Consider the following 13,140-nt stretch of genomic DNA (forward strand, 5'->3'; position numbering starts at 1 on the left):
GCCTTTTTGCCGGGGCGGACGGGGGAGGGGCGTGCCCTGGCGCCGGGGTGGGGCCCCGCGGTTCCCCGGGGGCAGACCGGAAAAGCCTTGCCCGAAGGCTGGCGACGGCGCGAGGCTCGGGCCTCCCCCTGCGGGACTGGGGCTGGCGCGCCCCTGACTCTGGCCGCGGGGTCTTCATGATGACAGCAGCCCCTGTCGGGAACAGCACGCACCCGAGTATGAAACGCTTCCACGTGGGTTTCCACGGGGTCCTCACACGGGAGCTCCTGGAAGGAGGCCAGGGAATGGACTGTTGTCCCATTTTGCAGACAGAAAACCAAGGCCCAGAATGGGGAGATGCGCGTGGGGACGCCCAGCGAGGTGGTGGCGGTGGGTGACAGGTCTCGCTCCTCCAAGTGCAGCCCCCTTTCCATCCTGCCACTCCGCCGCACCTGTCAGAGGAAAGGGCGGAGCTAAGGGATTGGTGAGGCCAATGACGGGCAATTCTTTATTTCCCGCCCCCCCCTCCTTTCCTTCTGTTCCCTCTTTCTGTACCATCCAGGTCAGAACTAAGAAGTATTCAGAAGCCAAGTCATGGATCCACCTGCACGTAAAGAAAAGTCCAAAGTTAAAGAACCTGTCAGCAGAGTTGAGAAGGCCAAGCAGAAATCAGCCCAGCAGGAGCTGAAGCAAAGACAGAGAGCAGAGGTGAGGTTGAGGAGGGGGCCTGCAGACCTGTCATCTGCTGGAGATGACGCAGAAGAGAGAATGGGGAGCCCGCCTGTCTGCAGGCAAAACAGGCGTCCTCCAGGTTTAGAGAGAGGATCGTGGAGGGCCAGAACGGTGCAGTGCCAGCCCATAGTCGCATGCCAAGTTAGTGTAGGGTCTCCAGGTGACTCCTGGGGCAGAGCGTTTGTGCTAGGACCCGAGGGAAGGGAGAAAGAAAAGGGACATGTGAGGGCGGGGTCAGTGAGAGAGAGCACGTGTCAGGCACCCCAGCACAGACGTTCTGCACCCACCGATGTGTCCTTTGGTCCGTCAACACTTACCATCAGTTTGTGAATAAAAAGTTGAAACTATCGCCCATAACCACCTGAGCCACACCGGCCAGGCCGGTATTACGTTTTTCTAGAATTATTTGTCTTGTTGTTTGTGACCATTGTCGTCACTGTGGAATTCCGTTTTCCTTAAAGATTAGAGGATTTTATCACAATAAAAATGTTTTTATGAAAAAAGGTTATAGGATCATCCAAGCTTACTATTGATTCTAGTCATTTTCGATCATTTTACTTTCTAGGAATTTATTTCATTTACCTTTCCAAACTTATTGACACCAAGTTCATAATGTTTGCTGTAATCTCTATTACATCAGTATTTATGTGGTGTGTGGTTTTTTTAATTCTAATAGTATTGTTTGTGCCTACTCCCTTTTTATCTTGATCAGTCATGTTGGAGGTTTGCTTTAGCATTTTCAGAGAACCACCTTTTGGTGATCCTCTCTATTGTACATTGGGCTGCTTTTCCATTAATTCTGCTATTATCTTCTATGTGTCTCGCTTCTCAATTTCTTTATTTGCCCCTTTCTTGTCCTTTTAATTAATCAAGAGTTATTTTCCCTAAACACAAACATTCCCTTCATTTATATTTGTTCTACAAATTGGGAAGTTATATGATGTGTCTGTTCTGTAGTGGACAGGTTGAGACTACAAGGATAAACAAAGATGAGGACTAAGGTAGAGCCCCTGCTCTTCACCTTAGAATGTCTGTTGCGGTTTTTGTTCCAGCCCACTGTCTGCCCTGGGTCCATTCTCACTGATGTAATAGATGCCTCCTATGTGGCCTGTCATCTCTCCTCCCCCCCACTCCATCCCTCACATGGTCTCCAGTTATTTTTCCCAAAAGCCCAGATACAATCAGGTTGCTCCCCTGCACACCTATCTTTGGTGGCTCTCCAGAGTCGGCCAGATAAAGTCCAGGTTCCTTGGCATGGCATTTAAGTCCCTGACATACTCTTCTTGCTTTCTCCAGTTCCCCAACCCTCCTCTATAATATCCTTCATATTAGCATACTTGAAGTTTCCAGAACTAATCCTGTACTTTTCCATTATATTTATTTAATCATAATAACCCCCCGTCCCCATCACCTATCAAGTCTCTTCCCCAAACTCTATCTGTTCAAATCCTACAGATCCTTTAAAGGCCAGATTAAGTCACCTGTTTCACTGCTTTCCTGATTCCCCGAATGGAATGAATATCTGCTTCTCCTGTTCCCTTACTGGTGCAGTTCCGGCACTTTCAAGTGGCACCGCCTGTTGTGTCTGAAGATAGGTTGAGCAGCTGCCTCCATTGCTAACACATCTTTTTCTCCCCTTAGATTTATGCCCTTAACAGAGTCATGACCGAACTGGAGCAGCAGCAGTTTGATGAGTTCTGTAAACAGATGCAGCCTCCTGGAGAGTGAGCCACCCGTGTTCAAACCAGAGGGGACCCCTGAGGCTTTGTCTGTGAGCTCGGTACCAGTTTTAAGCTGAGGTGGCCCGTGTGGAGCCTGACAGAACTAGACAAGAAGGCATTTGTGTTATTCCTAAAACTGGATAAATCTGAACTTCCTATATGTAACTTCTGCTTCACTGGTTCCTCCAATTTGAATTGGCCCAATGCTTGCTGAAGAAACTTGTTTTATTCTCCTAAGATAATACTCTTATTTTTTAAACCTTTTTCTATTGTTTGAGAAAAATCAGTGTTTCTTGTGAAACTGTAACTCTCCAAAAATACTAATAAAATGTGCATTTGCTCATACTTTAGTTGGGGGTGCCTAGCCGTAAGAAATGGATCAATGTTATAGGAGAGGAAAAGTGAGGTGAGCAGAGGGAACCCTTGCTCCTTCAGGAGGGGAGTGGTAGAGAGCGGGAGAAAGAATGCGGCTGCTTCCAGTTCTCATTCTTCCTGGGGCTGAAACTCTGCAGTCCCCTGATCTTCCGTTTGTAGCCACACAGGGTAAATCTGTGCCCCTGTACTCCCCGATGAGCTGCTACTCAGGGTCAGAGCTGGAAGTCAGGGTCCTCTCCTTGCAAGTGTGGACAGCTAGCAGCAGGCCTGCACCAGCAGGAGAGGGGGGCAGGCATTGCTTTTTCATTTGGCCGTGACTTCACCAGGCCTAGAAACGGATTTAGGATGGGGATATTCAGGCTGGAATGTCGGAGCTCATGGATGTTTGTAAGATTCATACTACATTATACTTACATTGTATATAGCTCTCTAGAATGTGCAACTAAATCAATTCATCTCCAAAGTAAACCTTTTTGAGTGCCAGGTATTGGCAGACAGCAGAAATCCAAAAGCATGTTTATGAAGGAAGTTATAATATAGTGAGACACAGACATAGTCATCTAATTCTGAAAAAGCATGTATGATAGAGGGATGAATAGAGAGCAGTGGGGAGGGAGAGGGACTGTGTTCCTGTAGAGCCAAATCAGAGCAATGTGGACTTCTCTGGATTTTTATTTTTAAATCCTCAATTCAGTTTGAAAACATATTTGCCATATACATTGTTCTGCAAACTTCAAGAAGTTAGTCTTGAGGTAAAAAGTGCTCTGGTGCCCAGCTGAGGAAAAGGTGGACAGCCAGCAATCCTTTGTATATCATCTGGAGGTAAAAGTCGAGAGAGTGCTGGGGTTTGCTGCTTTTAGCAGACCTATGTTCTTTTTTGAGGTGTAACTTTAGGGTTCCATAGATATTGTTTATTTCTATTCACTTTGGATTTTAGAATATGAATGGCATTTTGAATATCTAGAGTTTAGTACTTTAGACCTTAGGAAAAAAGCATATAATGAGGGCCTAGAATCCAAATGATCCTTCAAGCTTCCAATATGACTAATCTCTAAATGAAGCAAAAGGCAGAAGCTTTGTTGAAATAATTACAGAATTTCAAATTGGGCAACCTGATTGTCCTATGACTAGCTCTGCTTTATGGAGCCAGAGTATGTAAATTCATTGCAGCATTATTTACAACTAGAGGCCCGGTGCACAAAAATTTGTGCACTGGCGGGGGAGGTCCCCTCAGCCCAGCCTGCCCCCTCTCACAGTCCGAGAGCCCTCAGGGGATATCCTACTGACGGCTTAGGGGGGAGCGGGCCTAAGCTGCAGTCTGGCCTCCCTCTGTGGGAGGCCACCAGGCTGATCAGGGGAAGGTGCCGCCTCCATCACCCTGCTGCTGCTGCCACTGCCACTGCCACTGCTGGCCACTGCAGCTTCCAGCCCTCGGCCATTGCAGTCGCCAAGGTGTTTTCATCAACATGGACTCCAGTCCCTTCACCACAAAAAAATGACAACTTTCTTTAGGCATTTTCAAGATGTCTCTTTCATAGGATGTGACATTTCTTTCTTTCTTTTTTATCCTCCCTGAGGATATTTTCCCATTGATTTTAGAGAGCATGGAAGAGAGAGGGAAAGACAAAGAGAAACATCAATGTGAGAGGGACACATTGATTAGTTGCTTCCTGCATGAGCCCTGACTTGGACCCGTGGCGCAGCAGCGCGGGAGCTGCTAATCAGGCCCTGCCTCTCTCTCCCGGCCCTCACAGCAGCCGCAGCAGCTGCTGATCAGACCCTCCCCTGGGGCAGGCGCACGGAGGCCCTCGTCGTGGCCCCACCCCCGACACTGCAAGTCCCCGCCCACCCATGCCTGCTGCATAGGCAGCCTGCTGATCAGTCATTACTATGACGGCATCTCCTACAATTTGCATATTCCTCTATTATTAGTATAGATAGCCAAGATTTGGAAGCAACCTAAGTGTCCATTGATAGATGATTGGATAAAGAAGAGGTGGTACATATATGCAATGGAATATTACTCAGTTATCAACAATGAAATCTTACCATTTTCGACAACATGGATAGACCTAGATGGTATGTTTAAAATAAGTCAGACATAGAAAGACAAACACCATATGATTTCACTTATATGTGGAATCTAAAAAAAAATAAAAATAGCCGAAGCCAGTTTGGCTCAGTGTATAGAGCGTCGGCCTGCAGACTGGGGGGTCCCGGGTTGGATTCCGGTCAAGGGCGTGTGCCTTGGTTGCGGGCATATCCCCAGTGGGAGATGTGCGGGAGGCAGCTGATCGATGTTTCTCTCTCATCGATGTTTCTGGCTCTCTGTCTCTCTCCCTTCCTCTCTGTAAAAAATCAATAAAATACAAAAAAAATAAAAATAAAAGAACAAACAAAACAGAAACAAACTCATAGATATAGAGATGGTTGTCAGATGGCAGGGAGGTGTGGGCTGGGTAAAAAAGGTGAAGGGATTAAGATGTGCAAATTGGTATTTACAAAATAGTCATGGGATATAAAGTAGAGCATAGGGAATAGAGTCAATAATGTTGTAACAACTATGTATGCTGCCAGGTAGGTAATAGACTAGACTTATCTAGTAGACTAGACTTTGTAAGCTATGTAAATGTCTAATCACTGGGTTGTACCCCTGAAACTAATATAATATTGAATGTCAACTGTAAGTGAAAAAAAAAATTAAAAGAAATGCTATGTGGCTGGTGTGGCTCAATTGGTTGAGCATCGTCCCATGAACCAGGAGGTCATGGTTCAATTCCCAGTCAGGGCACATGCCCAGGTTGTGGACTTAATTCTCAATAAGGGGCGTCAAGAGACAGCCAATCAATGTTTCTCCCTTCCACTCTAGGAAATCAATAAAAACATATAAAAAAAGAGAGAGAGAAAGAAAGAAAGAAACACAGAGCCCTAGTCAGTTTGGCTCACTGGATAGAGTGTTGGCCTACAGACTGAAAGGTCCTAGGTTCAGTTCTAGTCAAAGGCTTGTACTTCAGTTGCAGGCTCTATCCCAGGCCTTTCTTTCTCTTTGCCTCTCTCCCTCCCTTCCACTCTCTCTAAAAATCAATAGAAAAATATCCTCAGGTGAGGATTAACAAAACAAAACCAAAAAAAAAAAATAAGAAATACCTTAGTGAACTGAGTCCCACCCCATTACTGGATCAATACCAATTCTGATGAGTTTCCTTTCCAAGGGATTAATCTTAGTGCAAAAGGTCACACAACTGGTTATAGAGCTGGAATGCAAACCTGGCCCAAAGTGAGCTTGGAAAAAACTCTGTTCTATCTGACATGAACAACTGTTGTCCTGAAGGGGTTCAGATCCCTGAATAAAGGGGAAGAAGGGAAGCCTGCTACTATGGGTTGTTCTGGTTTGAGACACCATGTATCTACCACAAGCACAACACAGGAACAAGGAAAGATTTAGTGAGGATAAGGCAAGTCTTGGCCCAACAGGCTGGCACAAACCACACAGAAGCCAGAGGAGTGGGAAGAGCTGTTTAGTTTCTTAGATTCCCTTCTTGCCTAAGACACTCTGTCTTGCCCCACAGAACATCTGGAAAGAAGATGTAGGAGAGAGACCACATCAGGCAGTAAAAAGCAATTATTGAGAATGGAGAAAAAAACAGTATGATGACACCTGGAAGGAGAAAGAAATACAACACTCAGTTTTTATGAAGCTTTCTTACATGTATTTCCCACCCTCTCCTCTCTCATCCCCACTCACCTCCAAGATAAACTATTTTTTTCCAATTCTCAGATTCTAGGATTTCATCATGTGGGTAGTAGCTCTGGTCCATCATGAATAGAATCATAAGTGAGGCCATGCAGGAGAGAATGAACCTGTTGCCTTTGGTCAGAAGGGAGGTGGAGGCCAGAACACAGGAAGCATAGGGGCAGGGTAGACCCTTGTATGTGAAGGAAAGGCCGCCTGGGGAAAGAAAAGGTGGGGATTAGCTGTTTCCTGCTGATCTCAAGGTATCTGCATGAAGCAAGCCCCTGTCCCTTTGGGTTTTCCCTACCCCTCACTCCAAACCCCCTTAATCTCAGGACAGTAGCATTTAGCTATTCATGGAGATGGTGCATGGGCTTTGCATTGGATCCCCAAGGCACTAGTAAAGCAGAAGGCTAGGACCAGGGGTGTGCCTTGGCCCTAGGAAGCCTCTGTAGAAGGGCCCTAGATCTAGGCTGCATCTGCACTCCCTTGCGTTGGAATCTTAGGCAATTGCCTTCGCCAGAGCTCCGTATCTCCATCTGTTTTAGGAAACTGGAGTAAGGTCTAGAGTCTAAATCCATGTGCTTCATCCAAAGGTCACATAGTGAGAAAAAGGCATAGCTGGCCCAAGAATGAGGGCCCTAACCTCCCCTCCTGCTCCCCCCCCCCCTCCTCAGACCAGGGCTCTTCCAGTGCTGCCTCCAGCCTCCAATGGGGCTGGGGCACAGCAGAAGGAAGGAAGAGGGACTTTATAAAAGGAAGGAGAGGAATCAGTTACTGCACTCAACAGCTCCTCCCCCTCCATGGTTCCCAAGCTCAGACACAAGGCTGGGTTTCACTCACTAGTTGAATAAAAACACAGGCGGAAAGAAGCAGCTAACACATAGATGATGGCCAGGAACCCATTCAGAGGCCCATCCACGCCTAGGAGCAGGGCTGTGGCCAGGCCAAAGGTGGTGAAGACAGCAAAGTCATTCAGCTCAGCTCCTGCTCCAGAATGCCAAGGTTAGAACTTACACTTATACATCGTGTACATTAGTCCCCTCTGGTGGGGGTGCTAGGATGGTGACAAGCACAGTCTGAGGTCCCAGAAGGTAACATCTATTCCCCTGGGTGTCTATAGATCAAAGACTGGTCTTATTCTGGCTCCACCTTAGAATGACCACGTGGCCTTAGGCAAGTCTTTCCTGGCCCAGGTCTTAGTTCCACCCTTTAACATGCAAGGATTGGACTACAACTGGATACAAATTAAGAAAATATGGAACCATTTTTTCAAGCAAAATCTGACACAAAAATATTTTTTTGATCAACTGCTCTGCTTGGAGTAATTTTTCATTTCCCCTCTGTCCCACCATCACAACCACCATTCCCACTCCCAGTTCTTGGATTGGTTCTGAACAGGAATTCAGGGAAGACAAGAAAACTGAAAGCCAGGCTAAGGATAACCAGAGATCAGTAAGCGAGCCAGCAAAGGAGCTAGATCTAGGCTGAGGGGCTCCAGCTCCAACTCTAGGGTTGCTTCTGCTATACTCAAGGGATGTGAACAGGACTGGTGACTGATAAAGGCCTGTGAGTGTCATACGATGAAGGAGCTGACCTGACATGGGCGCTCCTGGGGTCAGAGTTTAGGGGTCTGAGGCCTGGACTCACCTGATTTGGAGCAGATATTGAGATGTCTGGTGATTGTCCTGACTGCCATGTCCATTAGGAAGCCGATCAGAAGCATCCAGGAAGCACAGCTGGATTTCCTAGTGTGGGCCCAAACGGGACAGCTTTCATAGACTCCACTGGACAACCATTTCACACACCTCCAGTACACTAATACACTTCCTACATTTGCACACATACACCCCTGCAAGTTTCCCACATTCACATCCTTTCTGATATACACAGCTTTATATGCCATGCACATGTGCATGCACACACACACACACACACACACACACACACACTTACATTCCTTCTATTCTCTCAACCCACAATCTTGAAATGGTGCCCAAACCTCCTAGGTCCGTGGTCGGCAAACGGCGGCTCGCAAGCCACATGCGGCTTTTTGGCCCCTTGAGTGTGGCTCTTCCTAAGCCTTAGGTGTACCCTAATTAAGTTACTAACAATGTACCTACCTATATAGTTTAAGTTTAAAAAATTTGGCTCTCAAAAGAAATTTCAATTGTTGTACTGTTGATATTTGGCTCTGTTGACTAATGAGTTTGCCGACCACTGTCCTAGGTAATCACTAAGGTCGCTTCCAACTCTAAGTTTCAGGTATATTCAATGGCCCAAGGGTCTTAGGTTCTAGCCCATCCTCTGCAACTACGTATATTACTGTGAATTCTCAGATAAATCACTTCCCTCTTTCTCTAGGCCTTTTTGTTCCTCCATCTGTAAAATGAGGGGTTTGTATCAAATGATTTCTTTAACACATATAATAGTAGGCCTATTCGTATTATCTATTTCTCCTACTGTGAGTTTTGATAGTTTAGATCTTTTAAGGAATTGGTCCATTTCATCTAGGATATCAAATTTGTGGGTACAGAGTTCATAATATTCTTTTATTATACTTTTAATGTTCATGAGATCAGTAGTGATGGCTCCTCTCTCATTTCTGATATTGGTAATTTGTGCCTTCTCTTTTTTTCTTGGTTAGCCATGTGCAAATGTTTCATTGATTTTCCCTATTAATTACTTGTTTTCAATTTCATTGAGTTCTGCTCTAATTTTTATTATTTACTTCCTTCTCTTACTTTAGATTTGATTTGCTCATCTTTTTCTAGTTTCCTACAGTGGAAGCTCAGGTTATTGATTTTAGATCTTCCTTCTTTTCAATTTTTCTAAAACTGTTTTTAGAGAAATGTTAGGTTTATAACAAAATTAAAAGGAAAGTGCAGAGTTTTCCCATATTTCTCCACCTCTCACATATGCATAGTCTCCCCATTATCAACATCACTCACCAGAATGGTATATTCTGTTTCTTGGTACATAACCAAGGATGAACCTACATTGACGCATCATAATCAGCCAAAGTCCATAGTTTACCTTAGGATTCATTCTTGGTGGTGTACATTCTGTGAATTTGGACAAAGGTATAATGACATATACCCAACATTATAATATCATATAAAGTAGTTTCACTCTCCTAAAAATCCTGTGCTCTACTGATTCATGTCTTCCCCAAGCCCCCTATCCTTTCTGGCAACCACTGATCTTTTTATTCTCTCCATATTTTTTTTCCAGACTATGTAGCCTTTCAGATTAGCTACTTTCATTTAATAACATGCATTTAAGTTTCCTCCATGTTTTCTCATGGCTTGATAATTCATATCCTTTTTGCCCTAAATAATATTCCATTGTCTGGATGTACCACAGATTTTTTTTATCCATTCACCAAGTGAAGGACATCTTGGTTGCTTCCATGTTTTGGCAATTATGAATAAAAGACCATAAACATCCAAGTATAGATTTTTGGACATAGTTTTCAATTCATTTGAATAAATACCAAGGAGTGTGATTACTAGGTCATACAGTAAGAGTATGTTAGTGTGTAAGAAACTGCCAACTATCTTCCAAAGTAGCTGCACTATTTAACATTCCCACCAGCAATGAACGAGAATTCCTATTGTTCCACATCCTCACCAGCATTTGCTATTGTCAGTGTTCTGGACTCTGGTTATTGTAATAGGTATGTAGTGGTATTTCACTTGTTTTACTTTATATTTTCCTGATGACATATGATGTTAAGCATCTAATTGGGTTATTTTCCTATTGTTAAGTTTTATAATCCCTTATCCAATTTATCTTTTGCAAATATTTTCTCCCAGTCTGTGGCTTGTCTTCTAATTCTCTTTGCTGCTGCTTCTTCTTTTTAATCCTCACCTGAGGATATGTTTTTATTGATTTTAGAGAGAGGAAGTGAGAGAGAGAAAAAAATCAATATGCGAGAGAAACACCAATTGGTTGCCTCCTGTGCCTCAACAGGGGATCGAACCCACAACCTAGCTATGTGCCCTGACTAGGAATCAAAACTGCAATATTTCGGTGTGCAGGATGATGTTACAACCAACTGAACCACCTAGCCAGGCCTGTCTTCTAATTCTCTTGATGTAGTCTGTTGCAGAGCAGATTTCTCTTCTAGTATATGAATTTAATGCTATAAATTACCGTCTAAGTACTGCTTTTACTGCATCTCACAAACTTTGGTAAGTTATACTTTCATTTTCTTTTAGTTAAAAATATTTTTTAATTTCTCTTGAGCTTCTTTTATTCATATATTATTTAAAACTGTGTTTAACCTTTACGTATTTTGAGATTTTCTAGTTATCTGTTATTGACTTCTAGTTTAAGTCCATGTGGTCTGAGAGCGTATTTTATATAGTTTCTATTCTTTTAAATTTGTTAAGGTGTGTCTCATAGCCCGGAATGTGGTCTATCATGGTGAGCTTGAGAAGAATATGTATTCTGCTGTTGTTGGATGAAGAGTCTATAAATATCAATTGGACCCAGTTGATTGACAGTGCTATCAGTTCAACTATACCTTTACTGATTTTCTGTCTGCTAGCTCTGTCAATTACTGACAGAAGGGTGTAGAAATATCCAACTATGATAGTAGAGTCATCAATTTCTCCTTGCAATTGTATCAGTTTTTATCTAATGTATTTTGATGTTGTAAATGACTCCCAAGAGCTCTTTGAGATCCAACATTTGAGGATTCTATGCTTCTGTCCAGCACATGCTCCTGGACCCCTCTGAAAGCAACCACCACAATCTCTGGCAAACCTGCCCTAGGAGGCCATTCCCAAGTCTGCACTCTGACTGCAATGGTTGGGTGGCCCAGTAGAAGCAAACAGAAAGCCTGACCCCAGACCTCAGCTGTCCCCAAACAACCTCATCATTTCCTTTGTTTAGACCTATACCTATGTGTTTAAAGGAACTGGGCCCATGATAATAACATAAAAAACACACTCCCAGAAGATTAGGCTAAATTAAGAAAATAAAGATTTTCTGCTGCAGGTATGCCTCACTTTATGAGACTCCCAAAACCCAGACTTAGAGAATCATAACATTTTCAAACTGGTAGGGAACTTAAATATCATGAGACACAAATCCAGAAAAGCCATCCACTGATGATTATAGAGATTCAAACAGATTAGGAGGATGTGATTTGCATTATAAAGGATTTATCTATAAAGAGCCAATTTCCAAGGCATTGAAATATGACTCAATTTATAGAAATACCATTTGCTTACAACTTTTTGAGACCCATATGCATGTCTCAGATTTCCAGAGCAGTGTTAATTTTAAATATTCCACCAGATCATGTGTTCTTATTTAAGAATTTAAAATTTTGAATGGTAGTGTACCTACCCAATAATTGTGTAGCAAGCATGCCAAACGCGTGGTCAGCAGCTGGCGGCCGGCCAAGGCATGTGCCTTGCCAGCCAGGAGTTTGACATGCTTGGTAAAGGCTACCAAAGCAGAGCCTCCTGATTTTCTCAAAAAACCATTCTAGACTGCCATATCTGGAAGGAACTATAGAGATCATAGTGTGAGCTCCTTGTTTTAAAGATGGAGAAACTGAGGCTCAGGGATGTGACCCAGCCAAGGTCACATACTAGGTTGATGATAGAACTGAAGCTAGAATCTTGGCGCCTTGACTCCCAACCTGCCACACTTTCTTCTGCCCCCATTGATCTCCATGTCTCAGTGCCTGGCTCTCTAGATTTCCCACTTCTGTCTTCATGCCCATGGCTGAGACCTTGCTTGTAGGGCCCCAGACCTACTTGCTGAGGCTGCAGAAGATGGAGAAGAGCCCCATGATCAAGTTGGCCAGCGATAAGACATTGGCAACATCTTTCCAGGAAATTTCATTCATCTGGAGGTGACTCTGGTCTTTGGTCAGGAAGAAACTGGTGTACTAACCTGTGGCCCAGAGAAGAGGGGCAATGGATTCCCAAGGTCAGAGTCCCAAAAGAGGCTCCTAAGAACCGGGTAGCTCCTGTTCCCCTAGATTTTCTCCCAGAACTTCACCCTCCAAACACTGTTCCACTGGCTGGAACGAGGCAGACAGTAAGTAGATGGAGGAGACACAGGAAGTAAAGACAAAGGAGTTGGAGCTGAGTGTCTTGGGAAAGCCCAAGAGTGAAGCAAGTGAACCAGCACAACCATAGTTCTCATGCCTCTCTGACTACATCCCTTACCCCATAGTACAAACCTCCCTCTAACCATATGTTGACCCTCCCGGCACCCCATGACCCAGGGTACAAAAGTATGGGCCCTTCCCCGCTTCTGAGCGATGAGCCTTTTGTCACTGAGCTCTTTGTCATAGATGAGACTTTTTTTTTGTATTACAAAGCTATTTTCAATACTTTGATGAGCCCCACAGGAATAAAAAGCACTGGAAAGGGGTAACACGCACACCCCAGGAGTGGCCCAGGGGAGAGAGGCTACCTGAGGGGAAGGAAGCACAACAGGGACCCGCTGCAGACCCAGCCTCCTCTGTCCTGCAGGCCACGCTCACGCCCTCAGGACAGGACTGCAACGGAGGTGCCTCAAGGTTCTGGTTCTGACAGGCCCCAACCAGAGCAGCAGGCCCAGCTCCAACAG

At 44.4% G+C, this 13,140-nt stretch overlaps 2 protein-coding genes across 4 annotated transcripts; one reads left to right on the top strand and one right to left on the bottom strand.

The window, feature by feature from the left end:
• The first annotated feature begins 74 nt into the window (after positions 1-74).
• SVBP (small vasohibin binding protein) lies at positions 75-2,782 on the top strand. 3 transcript variants are annotated; one of them, XM_023752693.1, is made up of 4 exons: positions 78-216; positions 309-369; positions 542-687; positions 2,353-2,782. In XM_023752693.1, exons 3-4 carry the CDS (start codon positions 574-576, stop codon positions 2,437-2,439), a joined length of 201 nt encoding a protein of 66 aa, XP_023608461.1. In that variant the 5' UTR covers positions 78-216; positions 309-369; positions 542-573; the 3' UTR covers positions 2,440-2,782. The 3 variants fall into 3 exon arrangements, with proteins under 3 accessions (XP_006087289.1, XP_023608461.1, XP_014309974.1); XM_006087227.3 differs by lacking the exon at positions 309-369 and having other exon boundaries at positions 75-216; XM_014454488.2 differs by lacking the exon at positions 309-369 and having other exon boundaries at positions 79-233.
• A 3,486-nt stretch (positions 2,783-6,268) lies between these two features.
• TMEM269 (transmembrane protein 269) lies at positions 6,269-13,140 on the bottom strand. Its single transcript, XM_006087224.3, has 6 exons — positions 12,985-13,140; positions 12,318-12,456; positions 8,191-8,288; positions 7,384-7,527; positions 6,553-6,756; positions 6,269-6,465 (listed from the first exon to the last, which is right to left on the bottom strand). The coding sequence occupies exons 2-6, from the start codon at positions 12,407-12,409 to the stop codon at positions 6,326-6,328; spliced, it is 678 nt and encodes a 225-aa protein (XP_006087286.1). The 5' UTR covers positions 12,410-12,456; positions 12,985-13,140; the 3' UTR covers positions 6,269-6,325.

This window comes from Myotis lucifugus, unplaced genomic scaffold (genome assembly GCF_000147115.1).
Source record: "Myotis lucifugus unplaced genomic scaffold, Myoluc2.0 scaffold_37, whole genome shotgun sequence".
Classification (NCBI taxonomy): Eukaryota; Metazoa; Chordata; class Mammalia; order Chiroptera; family Vespertilionidae; genus Myotis; species Myotis lucifugus.